Source organism: Biomphalaria glabrata, chromosome 5, assembly GCF_947242115.1.
Source record: "Biomphalaria glabrata chromosome 5, xgBioGlab47.1, whole genome shotgun sequence".
NCBI classification, from domain to species: Eukaryota; Metazoa; Mollusca; class Gastropoda; family Planorbidae; genus Biomphalaria; species Biomphalaria glabrata.
Window position 1 is genome coordinate 32,616,525 of NC_074715.1, and position 23,310 is coordinate 32,639,834.

The 23,310-nt window shown below is 32.9% G+C and overlaps 3 protein-coding genes across 3 annotated transcripts in view; 2 read left to right on the plus strand and 1 right to left on the minus strand.

The window, feature by feature from the left end:
* The window catches only part of LOC106077623 (putative RNA polymerase II subunit B1 CTD phosphatase RPAP2), a 273,180-nt gene that overhangs the window by 208,485 nt on the left and 41,385 nt on the right, over nt 1–23,310 (plus strand). The gene's annotated exons all lie outside the window — the stretch shown is intronic.
* Nucleotides 573–15,046, minus strand: LOC106077622 (tyrosine-protein kinase Src42A-like). The gene is made up of 8 exons (XM_013238353.2): nt 14,018–15,046; nt 12,493–12,614; nt 12,062–12,225; nt 11,309–11,477; nt 11,032–11,190; nt 9,957–10,135; nt 7,020–7,176; nt 573–5,485 (listed from the first exon to the last, which is right to left on the minus strand). The coding sequence occupies exons 1-8, from the start codon at nt 14,422–14,424 to the stop codon at nt 5,274–5,276; spliced, it is 1,569 nt and encodes a 522-aa protein (XP_013093807.1). The 5' UTR covers nt 14,425–15,046; the 3' UTR covers nt 573–5,273.
* LOC106077619 (replication protein A 70 kDa DNA-binding subunit-like) lies at nt 15,159–23,064 on the plus strand. Its single transcript, XM_013238346.2, has 4 exons — nt 15,159–15,621; nt 19,286–19,446; nt 20,222–21,073; nt 21,655–23,064. The coding sequence occupies exons 1-4, from the start codon at nt 15,315–15,317 to the stop codon at nt 22,159–22,161; spliced, it is 1,827 nt and encodes a 608-aa protein (XP_013093800.2). The 5' UTR covers nt 15,159–15,314; the 3' UTR covers nt 22,162–23,064.

Below are 23,310 nucleotides of genomic sequence, written 5' to 3' on the forward strand. Positions count from 1 at the left end.
CGTATTTCTTCTGAATTGTTCAAAACATAAGCATCATTTTCTTTTTGTCTCATTGCTCCTGTCACAGCATTTGTTCTGCTTGGAATGATCTAGAGAGAGAAGATATGTTGATATGTAACACGTGATCAACTGAAGAAACCAGCGTTTGCTGTTCTTTCCTTATTAGGGACTTCATATTTATGCGCATAATCATTTTCAAGATTGAATAAGAGTTATTTAGTTGAGAAAATTGAGCATTAGTTGTTTGGTAGTGTAGAATGGTGAAACCAGGAGCTGGTATGTCATAGTTTGTTTTTTGGTAGTGTAGAATGGTGAAACCAGGAGCTGGTCTGTCATAGTTTGGTAGTGTAGAATGGTGAAACCAGGAGCTGGTCTGTCATAGTTTGTTTTTTGGTAGTGTAGAATGGTGAAACCAGGAGCTGGTCTGTCATAGTTTGGTAGTGTAGAATGGTGAAACCAGGAGCTGGTCTGTCATAGTTTGGTAGTGTAGAATGGTGAAACCAGGAGCTGGTCTGTCATAGTTTGTTTTTTGGTAGTGTAGAATGGTGAAACCAGGAGCTGGTCTGTCATAGTTTGGTAGTGTAGAATGGTGAAACCAGGAGCTGGTCTGTCATAGTTTGTTTTTTGGTAGTGTAGAATGGTGAAACCAGGAGCTGGTCTGTCATAGTTTGGTAGTGTAGAATGGTGAAACCAGGAGCTGGTCTGTCATAGTTTGGTAGTGTAGAATGGTGAAACCAGGAGCTGGTCTGTCATAGTTTGTTTTTTGGTAGTGTAGAATGGTGAAACCAGGAGCTGGTCTGTCATAGTTTGGTAGTGTAGAATGGTGAAACCAGGAGCTGGTCTGTCATAGTTTGGTAGTGTAGAATGGTGAAACCAGGAGCTGGTCTGTCATAGTTTGTTTTTTGGTAGTGTAGAATGGTGAAACCAGGAGCTGGTCTGTCATAGTCTGGGAGAGACCAATCAGAGATGTAAGACAGTAAAGACGTTTATTTACAGTGAGATTTTGTTTTCTTATAATTTCATTTTGTTACTACTAGATCTAGATCTCAAGTTGAATCTTTATACAATATTAATAAAAGTTACAGTAAGTTTTGTTTTAAGAAAGAGCTTTGTTCAAGTTATTAAAATGTTAGTTCATTCATATGAACTGAGGAGATGTTTATTTTAAAATTTAAAAAAAAATGTTATGCTCAATAGAACACAGAATATTTCATACTAAAAAAATAACAAAAACTACAAAATATTTTTTGCAGTAGATGACATTTAATATATATATAAAAAAAAAGAGAGAAAACTTTGAACCAACATGCTACCTATGGCACACACTAGAGCAGGTCAGGGGAGATAAAGTCCAAGCCAACAGCTGAAGGGAATTAAACACACACACACCAATCATGAACTCAATCACCATTGGAAATATTGCACACTTTGGCAGGACATCATTGATAAGATGGTAGCATTCAATGGTGCTCTAAGAGACTGCTGATGCAGAGAGACCAGAAAAATCTATGATGCAGAGAGATGTAAGGAAAATCTATGTGGACTGAACAGCTTCAGGTTAACTATAACTTTAATTATGTCATAAATCCTGTTACTCTATTACATTAGCCAAACAAATTTTAAACCAGATACCCTGACATGTATGGTTAACTGCAGAGGACAGTTTCAAACACTTATTGGTCCCTAAACCAACCCAACTCTAATGGGTACATGACATTAGTTTGAGAAGGCAACAATGGTGGTTGTCCTGGCCACATGACACACTTGTTAATTTTAGTTCATAGAATCAGCTGAGTTTTTACATCAAGTGCCCTAAGGTCCCAAAGGTTTGAAGGGGAACAACTGTTAAATATTTTTAGTTCAAAGGGAGCTGGTGAGATGTATTTTGTACTGAAAAGGAGAGCAAATAATTCTCAGTTAGCTAATAGTTCAGTGTACATTATCAATGTTAAAAGAGAATCTATGTCACTGTTTACTTGCAGTGCTAGAATTGCCAACACATTACATGGTATGCTACATAACATTAAAATAGAATTTAGACCTTAACAGATGAAAGATTTTGTTTCAATAGTCGACACCAAAATTGAAGAACATCTCTGGAGAGAAGTTAAATGTCAAGTCAGACTTCATTGTAAGTAACACCAGTCACAAAATTCCATTTTAAAAAGAATAACTTCTTTGAAACAGAATGGTGGAGCTAGTTAACCAGTTGTATGAACATATCCAACCCACTTTTTGTCAAGACTAGGCCATCTTAGCCTGACTTTTTAGCTAAAGGCAGATCAATCAACTCCTAACTAAAATCAATGACCAGAAATGAGAGCAGGATCTTATCAACGATTGAAATGTATATTTGTTAGCATACAAATCAACATAAAATGCTAAAAGATAGCTAGCAAAGGAAAATACAAGTCTAGTTTCTCTATCAGTACAGACACAGGTCTCTTTCGAGACTGCTAGTTATTACAAAAATGATTTTCTCTTAAATTATTTACAACGCCTGTACTGTAGGAAATAAATAAGTACAAATGTACATAGAAGAGACATTTCACATACATTTCATAGAAACATTGTTTGTTTGTAAGACAAGATTATTAAATGTTAAAAGTATGTCTTTGACAACTTTGCTCTGACATTCTGATTAGTCAACAAGTATTTCTTTTTGTCAGGACAGTTCTATTTGCACAGAGCCACATATGTCCTCTTCAAGGAAATACCTACACATACTTGGATAAAGCTAACTCCCTTGGCAAGAAGGGAAAGGGGGAGCCTTTTCAGCCTAACCAATGAACAAATACAAATTTGACATGAAATAGTAACACATGCATACATTCATAGTGAAACATAATCCCTTAGAAATATGTGAATATACTCATAGGAATGATCTAGAAGCTCACAGTACAATCTTGTAAATTGATGACATAAACTTACATCAATTATAGTTAGCATGGTGGTGTTGAAAACATTTAGAAATGGATTAATTAGGTCAAAACTAATGTTGGAGTTTTTATCTTGAACAGAACAAATATCAATTCTGAATGAAAACAAGATTTTAGAGACTTGTATCAATAAAATTCTGACAAACCACACAATTTCATTTTATTTTTATATAGGTCTAGCACTACATTTTGCATTTTACATATTAAAAATAAAAAAAAAACATTTTTTTGGGCTTTCATTGTTTGTTTTACATGTCCCTTTAGAATTAAATATTTCATCCTAGCCCAAACCTCTCAAAGGATGGTGGGGGATGGCAGTGGGCAGGGTTTAAGCCCAGGACCATCAAGATGTCAATAGAAAGCACACACATCACAACAAGGCGGCCATCCACTTGGCTTTGCTACTGTCTTATGTATGCTTTAAGTGTAAGCTGAACAGCATTGAATTGAAGTTGTAAGTAAGATGTAAAGACTGCAGATAGTAAGTCAAGTCTCCAATTGACATTTATGTTGTTAGAAAAAAAAAACTGTATAGATAAAACACATAACACTGAACAAAGCCACACCAATACTTTTGAAACAACAAGAGAACATACAATGGAAAAAAGGGAGAAGGGGGAAATCAGCAACACAGTCATTCAGAAAACATTGGAACACTTCAAAGCAGACATGTACAGATGAGTAATGTTTCTGTCACAGAAGTTATGTTGCCACACACACATTTAAATCTGTCAATGCTATGAGTTTGATTTACTTAGTAGGAATGTGTTGGCTATGAGTGAATAGATCTTAGAACTAAGATCATGCACAAGTCCTTCTTCTAACAAAACTACAATAAAGCACCAAGTTGATAAAATGTGAAAGTGTTAGTTTGAAGTGGTAAATGACATCAGCCTAAGTTAATGTAAGCTAAACAGCCAAACATTGCTACCTAGTTTACTTTAACTCACAGCTACCTCATATCCTTAAACTGACAAGTTAAAATCTTGGGTACATGAATCAATCAATGGTCACAACTATAAACTTATTTCAGTTTATCAAAATTATAAACATATGTACAAATTGTAAAGATTATTTATATATGTATAAAAAGTATAGTGTAATATTGAAACCATATATAATTATCAAAAAGCAAAAAACAAAAACAAAAAAAAATATCTCTATAGTTATTCTTAAAAGTAAAACCGCAAAACAAAAGCACATTAAATGTGAGCACATCTGTACACAAATCTAAAATAGCTGAACAGCATTGAATATTTCTAGACAACAACCCTGACAAAACAAAACCAAGGATCAAGTTTACAATAAGCATATGTGATGAATACCTCTCACTAAAACACTGTTTACAATATTTTGCAATAATGGCTGCATTCACTTCCATAGTTTAAAACAGTTAGTTACATAAATATATTATGTACCATTAACAAAAAGGACTAAAAAAAAAAAAAAAAAAAAAAAAAAAAAAAAAAAAAAGTTTCATACAAAATTTACCCATTCATTTAGAATGATCATATTTGTACTATTCATAACAAGCAAACAATATAACTGTACATATGAACAGATTAAAGTACAGTTTGTGAATAAAACTAGCTGCTTTTAGTGTACTGCAAATTTCATAACACATTTTCAAGTGCAGTTCTACAAAATATTCAATTCTAATAAAAACTAGCATTTGAATTTGTTTTGTTTTTTTATCTTAAAAAATTTTATATTAAAATAAATTTAAAAAATGGATAAGATTAACTCCACTATTCAATGTGATTGATAACAGAAATCAAATTCTCTTATTGACTGAATAGTTACTAAATCTTCTTCCCCACTGGAAACTGACATACCATTAACTTTGTGGCACAAATATTTTACAAAGTATGTTCTATCTCACCTTTCTCTTTGTCAAGATTATGTTTATTTTTTTTAATGTATAATGAGAATGTCTATCAACAAAACATGTTCCCCTCCCCTTCTTATCAGAAATCCTTTAAGAGGTCCACATTTTTTCTTTTTTGAAATTTGATTAATAAACATACAGAATGAAGCAAAAATGTACACACACACAAAATACTACCATACTACTAAGTAAAGCTACATGTAGCTATCACACAAGCTGAGCCAATCTCTATGCAGCAAACAAAAAATGATTTTTATATTTGCATACATATCTCCAATACATTTTTTAAGTCAACAGCTGTTTACCCCAGCAAAAATAATTGACTTGAATTATATAAATAGCTATGTCTCAATATAAAAATGAGCATTCTGTATCTCAGCATTCACAGACAGTCATGGCTCAATGTCTCAAGTTTGAAGTAAAATGACTAGACTGCTAATATGAGTTTATCTCACAAATGAAGCTTCTCTGTACTCTTTAGGATCCATTGAGAAAAACTCTTCCAATTTCCACTGAAGAGTTTCAAATGTTGGTCTTTCAATTTCTTCTTTACGCCAACAATCAAGCATTATCTCATAAAGTGCTTTGGGACAACCTTGTGGGCAGGGCATGCGGTAGCCATGTTCCACCTGGTGCAGCACTTCAGCATTAGTCATACCTGGCACACAAAAAAAAAAAGTATCATTTTATCAAATTTTTCAAATATTATTCTCATTTTTTCTGAGATTACAAAATGGAGATGAAAAAGAGATTTGCTGAGATAGTATTAATAATTATCCATAACTTAAACAATAGGACAAGCTTGAGGTTATGATGAGAAGGTTTCAGGTTAAAATGTTTATAAATACTTTTCTAATGATTATTTGTCATCTCTTGAAAAAAGTAAGGGACTTTGTCGTAGTGCAGTTATACAAAACTCTCATTAAATCTATTTACTATTATACAAATTCATCTAATAAAATCTTTCATGAGGATACTTGTAACCAAAACTAATTGTTTAACTGTCTCTATTTACTCAAACAATGGTTCCATAAGATTGTTATTACCAGAAATGGTAATAGATATAAGCACTGCGCTACGTACAAAATGCTTACAATGGCATCTCACATAGACTCTGACAACCAGTCCAACACCTGACCTTCAAGTGAATCATATTGATTTTGGCAGAACTGTTATCAATGACAGGAAATGGGGCAAAAGCAAACAACCAGTAAGCTTCAGGCAGGAGCAGCTAGTCAACCATGGCTCCACATAGGAGAAGGAAAACTGAATTCAAACCTCAGCAGCCTTGTGGCAAGGCTTTGGGAGTCAAGCATCTAGTAAAATTAGGAGCATGTGACTCCTAGGCACCTTGCAGCACAGTGCTACACCCCTGCAATGCAGCTGATCCAAAACTGTATTGGCACCTGCCATTCTTTTGGAAACATCAGGGAGGGAACAGCTTTGTGGGCGACACCATTCCAACCATAGCTATTAGCCAGGCCTTCATCTCATATCTATGAGATAATCCATAGTCGCTTCCAGAATGAAGATTAAGATAGAGACTCAAAAGAATAAATGTCATTACAGTGAACTAAACAAACACATTTACTAATGGGGTTGAAAGCTTGTCTCAAAATTATGAGTAGTCTTACAAGAGTGATAAACAGCCCTGTGGTCAAGGTTGATGGTAAAACAGACAAGTTTATGGATTATGAAAACATTTTTAGTAGCCCAATTACAAGGACATAAGCTGCTATTTTAATCTTTAGAATATCTGTAGCTGAATCCAGTGGTTTATCAATTGTGAACTATTGAAAAATATGCAAGTGAAAAATTATACCCTGCTTGTTTGAGTGTATCTTTAATAGTTAGGATAGAATTTTATGAATCATTTGTTCTCACAAAAACAAAAATCAGAAATAAATCAATCACAGATTTAAATTAAAGAATAGAAACTCTGAACACATGCATTAATAAATGCAACAAGAATAATATTTAAGCTAAACAAGTAACACAAAATAAACAAATCAACTAAAATCTGTGAACAAATAAAATCTGCGAACAAATAAACTCTAATCGACAGCTTGCACTCCTTTAAATATTATGTGCATGTAAACAGGTAAAATATAGATTCATCTCGAGAACACATTATTGCATAGCAAGAAGGTTAAGAATCTGCTATAAGAATAAAAAATCAAACAATAATTTACCTGGATAAGGTACACGTCCATATGTAACGATTTCAGTCAGCAAAATACCAAAAGACCAAACGTCAGATTTAATGGTGAACCTGTTGAAGTTGGCAGCTTCAGGGGCTGTCCACTTGATAGGAAATCTTGCACCTACTCTGGCTTCATACTCATCCTCCTTAAAAACAAAAGTAAGTTAAATAATTACCCTAGCAACAAACATAAACAAAGAGAATGTTTATATGAAACTTAAAATCAAACTATTCAGTGAAATAACAAATATATTAATTGTCATACTAAAGTAATTCCTATTATTCCCAACCATTAGTGAATATTCAAGGCAAGGCTAAGATACTAGTTCAGAACACAAATACTGCACCTCAAGTAAACATTAATGGCCAACCACTAGAAATTGTTGATCACTTTTGCTATCTTGGCTCCATCATATCCAACAATGCTCTACTGGATAAAGACATGAACAACAGGATAGCCAAAGCAATGGGCACCATGTCACGGTTACAGAAAAGAGTGTGGGACAACATATTGCTGACTAACAATACTAAAGCCTTAGTCTACCGGACCTGTGTGATGAGCACTTTGCTATGCGGAAGTGAAACATGGTCAACCTACTCATGGCAGGAAAAAAAGCTGAAAGTCTTCCACCTCCGATGCCTAAGGCAGATCTTTAAAATAAGGTGGCAAGATAAAATAACCATTGAGAGAGTGCTACGAAGAGCAGGGTGCCAGGACATCCACTCTGTTATCAGCAGCAGACGCCTTCACTGGCTTGGTTACGTTCGTAGAATGTCAGTAGGTCGACTTCCACAAGACATTCTGTATGGTGATCTAATAGAAGGCAGGAGAGCTGCTGGTCACCCACTTTTACAGTATATGAATGTATGCAAACACGACATGAAGCTCTTCAAAATTGACACTAGCAGCTGGGAAGATGGAGAGAGAGCATAAAGGAAGGGTCTCGGATTGCAGATGCCATACACAACAGAAGCAGAAAGAAGGGTAAAAATGCAACAGCACCTGGTGATTACATATGCCCATCCTGTGACCGCAGCTGTGTATCAAGGATTGGACTTTTTAGTCACACAAGAAGTTGCAAAGGGAAAAGATCGTCTCTCAAGACGTAAAATGCCACAGAGAGTGAATACCTTGTCATTTTGTTACTAAAGTATCCTAGAAACCATATCACACCCTAATGCAAATTAAAAAGGTTAATTAGTAAAATGTAAAGTATGTGGTGGTGCAATAATATTGCTTTTTAGCGGCCCCCGAAAGGGGAAAACACGCTATTAGTTTTGTGTGGATTGTCTGTCCGTCCGTCTGTCCCTTTTAGATCTCATAAACTACAAAAGATAGTGAAAATCCGACGCAACGGCTACTTTTTTCTTTTCTGAAAGCGAAAATTCTAATTTTTTAAATCACTTGTGCAAGCAGTTTTTCATAAAAATATACTTTTACAACTATTCACTATTAGTAGTAACAAACACAGGAGGCTCTTAATTAGGGGAGATGACTATTTACCATATTTTTAACACAATAATGCAAACGGTTGTAGATTTTTTTTATACATTTGTATTGTTAAGTTCTGTTATACTAAGAACTATATTTACACTCAAAAAATGTTTACTTTTTTTTTAAACAGAAAAAATCTATTTAGTATGCATAATTTAAAACAACAATTAATAAGTAGTTTTTCATATTATCGCGTGAACTGTAGTGCCTCTTGAATACAATAGAACACTTAACCAAGGGAAAAAAAAATATTTTTTAATTCATTTTTTTTTATGGAAATGTTTTTTTCTTGAGGAATAAGAGATTGACCCTTTACAAAACAATTAAATAAATTAGATATTCAATATAAGTCATCGGTTAGGCCAGGTTCACATCCAACTTCACATTCACTTTCACCTATCCTTTGGTCTGCTGGATCACTGGGGCACCACACAAGATCGGTTAACCTTTTTTCTCCATACTTCTCTGTCATTTGTCTTTGATAGAATTTCATTCTGATAATAATGAAACCTGCCTTTTTACCTGCCTGGGTGGACCACTTCAGGGGCCGATATTTAGTTTGTGTTTCCACACAAACTGTCTTTGTAACCTTGTTTAAATTACTTTTGTATGGTGCATCTTTTATGCTAAAGTATGTTCAGTCCACTCTGGTCCAATCTCTTTTGTGGACCTGGGAGAGAAGGTGGGGAGAGAGGAGGAGAAGCAGATGGGAGAAAATTTCTGTGCTGCCTTATAGATATTCCTCCAGCACAATTCAAATTCAAATTCAAGCCCTCCCTTGATAAGTTGCCAAGCAGTTTATGACACTCAGCAACACAGTGAGTTAAATACTGTCTAGTTAGTGATCCACAAGTGTTGAAAGGTTGAAATGTTTACTTTGAATGTAAAAGAAAGAATGTTGAATGACATTACTTCTCTTACTGATAACAGCCTTATCAAATACAACAAAAAGTCTTCTAATCCCAACTTATTTTTTATTATTACATAATTTATTTCACAATAATTAGCCACTATAGCTTCAACAAGTTTTTGATTGCTTCAAATGTGTTGTTTTTTTAATCTTAATAGAAGCTTGTTATGTAATAACAAATTAGCCTTTTTCATCTTTTGTTTTCCCTGCTCATTTAAAATCATTTTATTTTAATGACAGGTTACGAATGTTATTAAATAAAATTTTATTTTGTTTACATTAAAAATACCGGTGTTCTACTGTTTTTGCTGGTGTTGTTACTGAAAATCTAGACAAACATTTTGAACATTTTACTCTATGTAAAAGGAAGATGTGATATGGTAAGAGGGAAATTAAAGTTAAGTTATAGTTTTTGAACAATGACAGGACTCTTTAATAGGGCTTAGTTCATTCAGTCATTTCAATGAATACATGTAGCACTATGATTGTATGTAATGATTGAATTTAATATTCCATATTACCTTAATCACTCTAGCCAAGCCAAAATCTGCTATTTTGACATTGTTGCTATCACCCACAAGTATATTTCTAGCTGCCAAATCTCTATGGATGTAATTTTGTGATTCAAGGTATGCCATGCCACAAGCAATCTGTGCTCCAACATCAATCAAGTTGGGTAGCTTCAGTAAGCGTCCTTTACCTTAAAACAAATAATATCAGTTATTATCACAAAACTAAAAGCAGGCATAGCAACAAATGTATATTCACATATATATATATATATTTCATGGTTTACTCTAAAAGCAAGTAATTAAGCTGGTCAAACAAAATGCTTTGTATTTACACATCCACAGAACAGAACAAGCCTATATATTCAAACAAGTTTAGCACTACTGTTAGGCACAAGAATCTTTTGAGCAAACAAATGAAAAACACAATAAATTGTGAATCAATGCTGATAAACTCAATGCTCCTTCATTGAGTTATTTGATATATTGAGCCAGAATTTCATTATTTCTTGGTACATATATTACTATTTTAGCTGTTTTTAGTTAAACCAATGGCTCCTAGGCTCTTGCCCTGCAGTATTACTCAAAATACTAAGCTGGGGGAGAGGGTGTGTAACTCCAAGTGACAAAAGGGTGATATTACAAAATATATTTTAAAAAACATTAAACATCTAAAAATAACAAAAAAATACTTTGAAAAAAAAAAGAGAAATGAATTACTTTTAAAGCAATATTAAATTTCAATAGATTAAAATAATAATATTCTAAAGCCCATACAAATTATTTTGAGGATATGCAATAAAATACTACAAAGATCTTATTTCTAGAAGTCTGGATACAAAAATAAGATTATATTTTCATTACAGATAAATACTATTACTTACCAGTAGCTTTGTTGTATTTATAAAGTTTAAAAGATAACATGAATTTTACATATAGAATATATAGACTTTTCCATAACTAATTTATTTTATATCTACAAAATCTAACACACTCAAACCCCAACAGCATTCCAAGCTACTTTAAATTCTATTGTGTAAAAAGAGAAGAAAAGGAAAACAAAACATTGTTTCAACAGATAGATTACCTTGTAAATATTCTAACAAGCTGCCATTTTTCATTAATTCTGTAATAATATAGATAGGTTCATCTTGTGTACAGACTGCATACAACTGTATCAGTTTTGCATGGCGCAACTTTTTCATTATTTGAGCTTCAGCCAAGAAATCTTTAGGATCCATGGTGCCTAGAAGGAAAATGTTAAAAGAATATTTTTTTATTCCATTTTTTTTTTTTATTACATACGAGTTCAAAAATGTTAGGTTGTTCAATATTTACTTATCTACGGAGAATGTTTATGATACCTGGTTTTAAAGTCTTGATTGCAACTGGTGTTGTATTGTTCCATAAACCTTCCCAGACCTCACCAAACTGACCATGTCCAATTTTTCTGATCAGTTTAAGTGAGCTCTTAGGAATTTCCCATTGATCTTTTGTGTTGTATGATAGGCCAACTGTTTGTGGTTTTTCAATCTACATAAAAAACATTTGTTTTTATGAGACAGTTGAAATATGGTAAATTTTCTGAAGTTAAAATTCCTTTCTTCATTAATATATATTTTTATTATGTGTAATCATAATCGTAGTCTTATTTACTAGGCTACACCTGTTGATTTGTTCCAAGGCTAAATATTGTTAATTTTGGCCGGAGCACCGCCCCCCTTTTTTTAAACTTTCAATAAACAGGTCCCATTTTAATGATCACCCCAACCTAATTTTTAGCCATGAATTATATTTATTTTATCTGTTAAACTTAATTGGAGCGACCAGCTATTTTTCTCTTTCCTTCTTACTCTTTCTCTCTCTGGAAACTTTTTGTTTGCTTTTTTTTTTCCTTAAATTCTCTGACATAAGACTTTTATCTTATTGCAATGACTCCAATTTAACCCCTGAAGTTATCATAAAAATATAGCAAGAGTTTCTTTTGGCTGGTTTAATAAGCTTAGACTGTGTTGCAATTAAACCAAAAGTATGTGGATAAGTTTTTTTATGGCATTTCTACTGAGTAATTTCTGATCAAGAAAAAAAATTTTAAAAGACATATAGACAACACCTACCTGAGAACATGGTTTTCTAAGATTGACACATAAGCCATCAGAATCAGCACTGTAGTGATCCACCAAATCTGACAGAGCACGGAATGTTATCCGCCTTGCAATAAAAAAGCCTCCTTCATCTAGCTGACGAATTCTATAATGCTTCACTGTGTCACCATCCCGCACTAGAATAAAATTCAATTTAAGTTGCTGCTTATTACACTTTCAATATAATATTCGGATTTTTGTTTTGAATGACTCAAGACTAACAATTTTATATTTACATTTACATTTTATTTATTTTAATGTACAAGTTTCTTCACTTTTTGAGTTATAATCAGACTTCTAGAAGATATAATAGATCTCAGCTATTTACATATTTTCTTTTACCTTTGTCTTTTTAAACAGTGACTGTTTATTTTTTTTATTAGTATTATTATTACAAGGCTCACCTGATAATGAATAATCATTTCTACGACTTTCACTGTCACGAATCAAAAATGCACCATGTTCATTTTCTGGTGAAAGCAGTTTTTTCTCTGCTTCAACTCTTTTGATTTTACCAAAATACCAGCTGAAAAAAATAATGTGTTTATTGTACTTTAAAAAAAAAAGATTTATCTTTGATATTTCTAACCTTATAATAAAATGGGAAAATATCATACTTTTACTATTTCAAATTGAATTTTTATGATAAAGTCAATGCAACATAAACCTTTTTTTTTTTTCAATCTTTTACAACTATACTTCTCTAGTGTCATAAATTTAGTGATTTTAGCAACTCTACATTGTAAAAAATTGGTTCATTCAATATTAAAGCTGAAAAGAAAAACAATAACAAAAAAAATAAATCATCACTTAAAATTTACCCAGTCACACTTCTTAAATAGTTAGAAAAATCAGAAAGGTTTCTGCCATTTTTTTAGTAAAATTTAAAGATTCAGTAGTGATGTTTAAGTTTTGACTACAATAGTCATATTTTAAAAGCTGACCTAAAGACCTTTTTTAATTTTAATGCATTTTTTTCTATTTCTCAATGGATCTAGACCATGTCTGAATGTTATACATGTGGCAAAACAAACGAAACTGACATGTTACAATCAATGTTTTGATATATTAAATATCTATAAATTTTAAGGTTAAGATTTCCAAAGCAAACAATAATGCTTGACAAACTGAAGGGTCTTGGGTTCAAATCCTTGGATTTTTAATTTCAGGACATCTCCATGTCCACACAGCTCTAAAGAGTAAGGCGTAAGGAGAACAGGACATTAGTAGAGGAAAAGCAAAGGCGGTTGGTCCTTATGCTGGCAGCATGACACCTTTGTTAACTGTGGGCCACAGAAACAGATGATCTTTATTTATCATAAGGTCTGAAAAGGGAAATTTACTTTAAAATAATAAAATGTGAGCCTCAACCAGGAGAAAAAGCTTTTTATTTTAACTTGGGTCTCAAAAAAAGATATTTACATTTCACCTGATCTTTTTGACTATTACATGTTCAACTTATAAAACTAAAAAATGTTTGTAAAATTTAATGATAAAGGTTTGGATACTTTCAATCATTTGTAACAATATCTACTCATTTGAATTCAGCACTTTTGTCACTTATTCAAGTTATTATGTCACTTTGTTTTCCTTCCATTTTTGACCAAAAAAATGATCATATATTAGTAGTATATTAATTAAATTAATATGTATTTAAAATAATAATATTACAATTACAATATATATGGTACTACACTTAACAATACATGATCAAATTTATTATTTATGCCTAAAACTAAAGTATATTTATAGCTTTCTAACTTTAATACTGTACTTTATATAGTTATGTAGGCTTATGGCTTATATGGTTGAATGATTGTCTGAAAAAAATAAAAATAGGACTAGGTCTAGATTGTAGATCTAGATCTAATAAAATATACTATTAGATAGATTCTAGATCTAGATCTATGTAACAATGTTCTGACTTACGCTTCAGACTCAAGACTTTTTAGTTTCGCCACATAATTAGAGGGTATATAACCTTCTTTTTTGGTAGTCTTTGATCTTGCAAACCACCAGTCTCCTTGTGTATCATTTATTATTTCTAAATGTTCTCCTTTTCTGAAAGACAAGTCTTCGTCTGTTCGAGCATCATAATCATACAAAGCCACAAAAACCTTTAGAGGTCCAGTGTGTATAACATCCACATTGGTTTCAACTTTATGCTGTGGCGATTGATTTGATGGTGATGGGCTACCCTGAGAGTTATTTGTGTTAGAAGCTGCTGCACTTGTAGTTTTTGTTACTATACCATTCGAATCTATTCTATGAGTTGGTGAAATTTCCACAGGATTCGTAGCTGGATCTGAATGAGGTCCAGCAAAACAGTTTCCCATGATGAACAACACACTACAGTCTACACTGTGACAATGGACTCAATGGTAAAATACAATTTTCAGTAATTAGACTGTCAGTCTAAGTCTTTAAGTCATAATAATAATCATCTACTATCTAGTAGTAGTATGTAACAGTATGAATACTTTACTATGTCTATCACTATCATATGATTATTATGATCTAGCTAGACTGGACTAGTTATCTAAAATAGACTTTATCTAATTAATCACTACAATAATATGTGAAACCCCATAATTAAATTTGCACTGTCGGGATTGTTATGCACTTCGTCCTAGGGTTAGGGTTAACACAATTATGACAATAGTAGCGAAATATGATTATTAGACATGCCAGTATAAAGAGTGTTGTTATAGATTCTAGAATCTAGTTATAGAGAAACCATTTTGATGATCTCAGAATTCACTCAACAAAGTCAATAAAATATTACGCAATGGTAGGTAACTTTTTAGTATTATTTACACAAAAAATAAGGCTAAATATTATTGATTAATGAAATGTTCATAGCTTTTTAATTATATTATATTTTTTTTTAATGTATTATTAAACTTGTTAGGGATTATTTTGCACATCCTTTCACCATAAGGCGTTAGCCGTCCGAGGCTAATTAACTGAGCAAAGAACGATTTTTTCATTGGATATACAACCCGGAAATAATGAGAACCAAACATAGTCAGCCAATCCGACATTATTTTGAATGCAACGTTATCCTGTCAGTGACTTCCTGTTAGGTTATTTCGCACCAAAATAAGCGCGCCACTTGATAACAAATAATGAAGTTAAGATTTTCTTAGTGTGAATAAAACTACTGTAGAGCTCTAGATCTAATTGAATTCTGATTACTGGATTTTTAATTATAAGAGAAAAAAAAATGAAGCTCTCTAATAATGCGATTCTCCAGATTCTTCATGAATTGACACCTGAAAATCCCAAATTTCAGGTTATAAATGCAAAGAAAATAGAGTCAGCAGCCAACTCAGTGGATCGTTATAGGCTTCTGCTATCGGATGGAGATTACTTGTATTCTCATGTCATGTTAGCAGCCCAACTTAACAGATTTATGGAAAGCAATGAAATTACTAATTATGCAGTTATTGAAGTGACAAAATATATGTGTAATAAATTGGCTGGGGACAAACGTGTTATTATAATTTTGGATCTTAAAGTTCTTGCTTCAGGTAGATCTCTTCAACGTCTAAGTCAGTCTAGTGACTCTAGTCTGACAATGACTGTCTTAGTCACACTTACTCTCTTACTTTAGTCACTTATGTCAGTTAGTGTCGACAGGTCGTGTCTAGTCTGCTATATATTATATAAAGAAATATAGTTTATATAGATCTAGAAATAGTTCTTAGTTCTTCAATCTAGCTAGATCTAGAATCTAGACTAATTCTAGACATAATATAGTCAATATAGAGTAAAGTTCGAGCAGTCCCGATTTGACAAGAGGTTCGAACAGTTCACTTTTTATTGCTATAACTTTTTTATTTGAATGTTTACCAAATTACTACTATATTGCTACTGCGCATGCACCTTTTTTCTTTACTTCCGACACATACTATTTCCTTTTCCTTGTAAAGACTAAGTTAATGGTGAGGTCAAACTCAGGAGGTGTGGAATCATTCTTTTTTACTACCCGGTAGTGAAGGAAATGGGTAATGGGATTAAGTCTAAGGCTATTTTTAAGTCTGATGGCTCATAAGCTTAAACTTAAAGAGACTATTTGAAGTTGTGGAGGGTGGGAAATGGTGCAATGGATGGTGTTCTTGCGCTGGAGTAAAAAGAAAATGACTTTATAGTAAAAATTAAATATTAAAACATGTTTTTAGATATATTTTCTTTGATCTGCTCGAACCTTCCATCAACCTGATCGAGCTTACTAACTGGGGAAAAATCCGCTCGAGGAAAAGTACGCTTGGCGATACTTACCCTACACCTCTTTGACTTCGTATTTAATTTTAACTAAGCCTAGTGATACATTAAATCTAATCTATTTTTATAGAAAAAAGGACGAGGAATTCAGAGATACCATCAGTTTTTTCATAGGTCAGACCGTTACGGTGCTATAAAAATCCAAACTTGAAAATTGCTGCCAGCGGGCTTAATGCGCTCGATCTAGAGTAAAGTGCGAAGTTCGAGCAGTCCCGATTTGACAAGAGGTTCGAACAGTTCACTTTTTATTGCTATAACTTTTTTATTTGAATGTTTCCCAAATTACTACTATATTGCTACTGCGCATGCACCTTTTTTCTTTACTTCCGACACATACTATTTCCTTTTCCTTGTAAAGGCTAAGTTCATGGTGAGGTCAAACTCAGGAGGTGTGGAATTATTCTTTTTTACTACCCGGTAGTGAAGGAAATGGGTAATGGGATTAAGGCTATTTTTAAGTCTGATGGTTCATCAGCTCAAAGAGACTATTTGAAGTTGTGGAGGGTCGGAAATGGTGCAAGGGATAGTGTTCTTGCGCTGGAGTAAAAAGAAAATGACTTTATAGTAAAAATTAAATATTAAAACATGTTTTTAGATATATTTTCTTTGATCTGCTCAAACCTTCCACCAACCCGATCGAGCTTACTAACTGGGGAAAAATCTGCTAGAGGAAAAGTACGCTTGGCGATACTTACCCTACACCTCTTTGACTTCGTATTTAATTTTAACTAAGCCTAGTGATACATTAAATCCAATCTATTTTTATAGAAAAAAGGACGAGGAATTAAGAGATACCATCAGTTTTTTCATAGGTTAGACCGTTACGGTGCTATAAAAATCCAAACTTGAAAATTGCTGCCAGCGGGCTTAATGCGCTCGAACTTCGCACTTTACTATAGATCTAGATCTAGAATTTAATCTAGTCTAGTTGAGCCAGTAGAGGGTCTATGTAATATTATATTAATTATAGAATAGACATTATATTATAGAATATAGACAGTCTAGAACTCTAGATTCTAGATCAAGAATAACTTAAGATCTAAGATGTCTAAGTACATGTACTGATGTAGATTAGTAGATCTAGGTTCTAGATATAGACATTATAGATCTAGAGATCTATATTATTATTACTCTCTTAACTCTCATGTCTAAGAACTCAATCATAACTCTATGACTATGCTATGTTGCCTATGTCTATCTATAAATTAAATTTTAAATAGATCTATAATCTATTTTCTAATAGCTAGTAGATATTAGTTGTAAGTTCTATACTAGAGTAAAGGGTATTGAACCCAAACCTCCTCTGGCTACATTCTTGTACACATACACTAATACACTAAGTTTCACTAGATCTACTGTCACTGTCTAAGTGACTACTCTGACTGTCTTTTACAGTATTTTACACAGTATTGGACTAGAATAATAACTAGATCTAGTCAATCTAAATCTATATCTTCTACTTTAAGTTTTATTATGATAATTATCTAGATCTATTCTAGAATTTACTAGAATGTAGATATCTAGAGTCTAGTCACCCCTAGTCCACTGTTACGTTCCTTTCTAAGATGAGACTTTTTTAACAGTTAATAACAGTACATTAACACTAAAACCACAACGTCATCGTTTATAACTCATTTAATTTCCATGAACACTCAAAACACTATTTCGTTTCTATTTCTCCGTTTTGGTTCCTCCTCCTTTCAACACGTATTCGCACTGTTCCACATTTATACTAACATGCGCACGTTAACCCCCCCCCCCCCCCTGTTCGTGGGGCCACTTGTTGCGTTCCTTTCTAAGATGAGACTCTTTGAACAGTACATTAACACTAAAACCACAACGTCATCGTTTATAACTCATTTAATTTCCATGAATACTCAAAACACTATTTCGTTTTTATTTCTCCATTTTGGTTCCTCCTCCTTTCAACACGCATTCGCACCGTTCCACATTTACACTAATATGAGCACGTAACATCCACCTTCCCCTTGTTATGCACACTGTGACTGTGTTTGATCTGTTTTCTTATGGTTGCTGGGCTCCAGCAAAAAATAAAAACAGTATCTAGATTTACTTTCTATTTCTATGAGCACGGCCAAGGCCGCCAAGGGGATATTTGAAGTTCATCTCCACAATCACACTCCAAATAAATAATCATTCTATTCTATGGCCTCCTTTAGTCGCAAAGTGACTATCGATCATCTCATGGAAATGAGATGAATGCCTGTGCATTGGAACCGATGTCGCACACACATCAGTTCCCCCTCTCCACGCAGCTGATGTATCCAAAAGTTTGGGATCAGCAGCTTAGGTTCTGCCAGGGTGTAGCACTGGGTGCTGCAAACTGCCTTAGGGTTGCCAGCTTTTTTTCTCAGGGTTGACTCACAAAGCCTTTCCCATGATTGGGTATAGCTGCAAGGCAACAAAAGTTTGAATTCAGAGTTTTCCTTCTCCAAGGTGGGTAGCCGGCTATGGCTAATGATCCCCTCCTGCCCGAAGCTTACTGGTTAAGGTGCCAGTTACTTGCCTTTGCCCCTTCTCCTGTTAGGGAGAACAGTTCCGTTGGACTGGTTGTCAGAGGCAATTTGTGTTTCAAATCATTATACAGATATATTATATATATATATATATCAATCTATACACTCTGACTCAGCACCATTGTTAAGACAGTCCAGAGGGCATACCACCACAAAACCAGACTAAGACTCTTTTCTCATATACAGACAACACGACAGAAACATACACATAAATAGAACAGACACAACATAAAAAGTTCATTCATCGACTACACACAGGCATCTTGGTCCTTTTTATGCATTTTAATATTTGTATTACTAAGATTTCAAATATATTTGTTTGATTCGTAATTTTGATACAAAGTTGACATTTTTTTTATACATCTTCTTATAGGAGCAGACGTTGGAGAAAAGATAGGCAATCCTACTGTCATTAACCCAAGTGAAATACCTCCACTGAGCTCTCTTAAAGAAGATGTACCAGAGCAGAAAGTTTCTCTACCAACATCAAAACCTTTGGCCACAAATAACCATTTTGGAAAGTTTGGAGGATCAGTAGGTCTTTTTAAACAAGTCATTTTTTTTTTTAAACTTTCATATAGGTAGATAATAAATAATAATCTTAATTTTTCTGTTTTATATCTCATTAAAAACATGTATACTATAGAATCTTATAAGGAATATTTTAGTTTGGAACAGCTATCAATTTACTCTCCTTTTCCCCTCCTTAAAACAATTTTAACTGAATTTAAAAAAAAAATGAACAAATAAAAAAATTTAAGATCTAATACTAATATTAAAATACAACTTTAAAAAGTAGAACAATAAGTATGGTTTAAAAAATATTTACTTCTAATATCTTTAGAATATTAAAGAAGCCTCGGAAATAATCATTTTCACCATGCTCTCTTTCTAAATGATACTTGGTGAACTCTTTTATAGGAAGGCTTTAAAATAAAACTTGTTAGTGTCCCAATTATTCCATTATTCTGCGTTAGGAGCATTTGGGTTAAAAACAAAACAATCTTGAATCTTCAATATTTTGCCTATTGTCTAATAATCAAACACTATTCTTTGGCCACCTTATAAAAAAAATTATTTGTTTTATTAATTGTGAAATAACTCCCAACATCCAGATTGAATTCGGTGATGGTGGTCTTGCTATATTTTTCTTTTTTTAAATACTTTTTAGCTTGATATTTTCATGAGTTATTATTATAATAAATGATTTGAGCTATTTTTTTCTTTGTATTTTCATTTATGTATATGTATGTATATTTAGGATTATTGGTATTTTTTACAATAAAATATTCTTTTTTTCCCTCCACAGAATCCAGAAAATAACAATCAGAAGCTGAGTAAGCCCTCAACACCATCAACGCCATCTTCGCGTGTTCATTCAATTACAAGTTTAACACCTTATCAAAATCGTTGGCGCATTAGAGCTAGGGTTACATTCAAGTCTAATATTCGCACATGGAGCAATTCAAAAGGTGAAGGGAAGCTTTTTAATGTCAACCTGATAGATGAATCAGGTGAAATTAGGTGCACAGGTTTCAATGAACAGCTGGATAAGTTTTATGACATGCTGGAAGTCAATAAAGTCTACTATTTCTCTAAATGCTCTTTGAAAACAGCCAATAAGCAGTATTCCAACTTGAAATGTGACTATGAAATGACTATGAATGCAGAAACTATCATTGAACCTTGCAACGATGGGGCAGATTTACCATCATTGACTTTTGAGTTTGTTAAAATCTCAGAACTGGATAAGTTTAAGCCTAATTCCAATGTTGATATTGTTGGCATTGTGAAAGTATGCAATGATGTCTCATCTGTGGTCAGCAAACAGACTCAGAAAGAAATTGTCAAACGTGACCTTCAGCTGGTAGACCAGTCTGGAGTTGCTGTGAATCTAACATTGTGGGGAGATGATGCCACCAAGTTTGATGGCCAGGGCTTCCCTGTTATTGCTGTCAAAGGAGCCAGAGTTTCTGACTTCAATGGACGCTCCTTGTCAGTATCTGGAAGTAGTCAGCTTATTGTCAATCCGGGCATTCCTGAAGCTTTTACTCTTCGTGGATGGTTTGAAAATGAAGGGCGAGATCATCACTTCAGCACTTTCCAGGGAGATGGTGGTTCAGGTGCTGGACATTCTCCCAACTATAAAACATTTATTCAGGTAAAGAAATGTGTAAACTTAATAATCAAAACCATTTCACAGAACAATTCTAGCATTAAAATAGTCAGTACCGGTATAACAAAGTGTACCAGTACATGAATATTTTTAGATAATAAACTTTTTTTTTTTTTTTTAGTACAGGCAATTTAATCATTAAGAGAAATAGTATTGGTATGCTAGATTTGCGTCCTGTTTTCTTTATATTGGTTAGGATCAGATATTGACAGCCAGAGATCTTTTTTTATTTTACATGAATTTATTAGTAAAAAGTTTCCAATAGATAACAAATCATTATTTGAAACAAAAAATTTACTCATTTGGACCTACACTCATTAATTTCTTTGAGAAACCTTGTGTTTTTAAAGTCAAGTATAATCTAAATACTTTGAATGTGTGCAAAAGAGAAGACAAATGCTCTCTCATGTCTCTTATTGAGAGGGGGAATCTGTCAATGGTTTGCTCTGAGTGTGTCTAATTTCCCTTTTTTTTTTCTCTTCAATAATCAGTCTAGTTAAATGTATAAATACATGTATTTTCACTTAATGTTGATTTTTAAAAAAAAATGTTTTTTTCATTTGTAGGTTAAGAATGAAAATCTTGGCCAAGGAGAAAAGGCTGACTACTATACAGCCAAAGGAACTGTCATGTTTATCAAGAAAGATAACTGCATGTACCAAGCATGTCCAACTGCTGACTGCAATAAAAAACTGGTTGACCAAGGCAATGGACATTACAGGTGTGAGAAATGCAATAGAGAATTTCCCAATTACAAATGGAGAATGATTCTCAATGCAAATGTTGCAGACCATACAGACAATCAGTGGATTACTTGTTTTCAAGAGTCTGCAGAAGCTCTGCTTGGGATCCCTGCAGATGAGCTGGGTGAAATGCGAGAAAAGGATGAGAGTCAGTTTGACAGAGTCATAAATGAAGCTTTGTTTAAGAATTACTTATTTAAGCTGCGAGCCAAGGTTGAAACCTACAATGATGAAAGCCGCCTAAAAACTGTTTGTATGGCAGCAAATCCAGTTAACTACATAGATTATGGAAACTTGCTTTTGGAAAGGCTTTCACAGTTGGGAATTTAAGGGAGATGGTAGGGAGTCTTTGTCACAGAATAACAGTAATTATGATTTTGTGACTATTGAGTCAATTTTTTTTCTTAGCTCTTACTCTTGTATAATTTCCATAACAATCAAGAAATTTATGTTAATGCTGAAAAGAAACATGTTTCATTTCAAAGTTGAATGTCATTTATAAAATTAATTTCCTATATGTGGATATTGGTTGTAAAATTACCAAAAGAATTTATTTTGTTTAATTATACTGAAATTGACAAAGTTTTTCAGCTATATATAGTGGAAAGTTGTGATCTGATGACTTTGCATAAATCCATACTACTAACTCATTGTTTTTTAGTTTGAAACCTCTGGTGGTGATAAGAACTAGATGTAATTTCCCAATACATTTTTTAATGATAAGTGGTTGATAACAAACTAGTGCAACAAATCATGCCCCTGTTGATCTTAAAAAGCATCTATTCTTTTACTTCATATTTTAGTAGTATTAGTTGGCTAAAAAACTAATGGTTACTTTTCATATACATTTATTTTGTTGTTTTTTCTTTCACAGATGTGTGAAAAATTTTCATGTAAAAAATTGGTATCTGTGAACCACTTTATATTGATTTTTTGTTATGCCTCTTGATTTGCTATGCTGAGTGAAACAAAAAATGTTTGTTGATAATTTGTAGTCAGATAAGTAGACCCTGTTGTCCATCACTCTTAATGTGTATCATATAAAACCTTTGTTCATTTTTTCATAAAAAATTAAGTATAAATTACATTGACTTCTTACAATGTAATTAAGGAGAAAATGAATGTCACTCCATATTAATGGTTTTATAAATTGGTGGATCTTTTTATCCACTTCACATGATTCATAGAAATATGTTGGAATATATTGATTGCATTAAATTTATTTCAACTTCCTTTTATGTTTTATTGTTCATTTTTAAAGCTGATATTTATTTATCTCCTGGTTTAAAATAAAAATTCAACTTTCTATGTTATCCCAAAAGGAAAAGGCATTTCTCATGATCAGGGCAGAATCTTTACTCATTAGATACATGAACTTAGAAAAACTTGTTTTCTAATCACAAAATTATTGGTAATAATTTCATAAATAAATTTTTAAAAAAAAATTGACTTCCTAAACTGACAGGGGGATAATTTTGG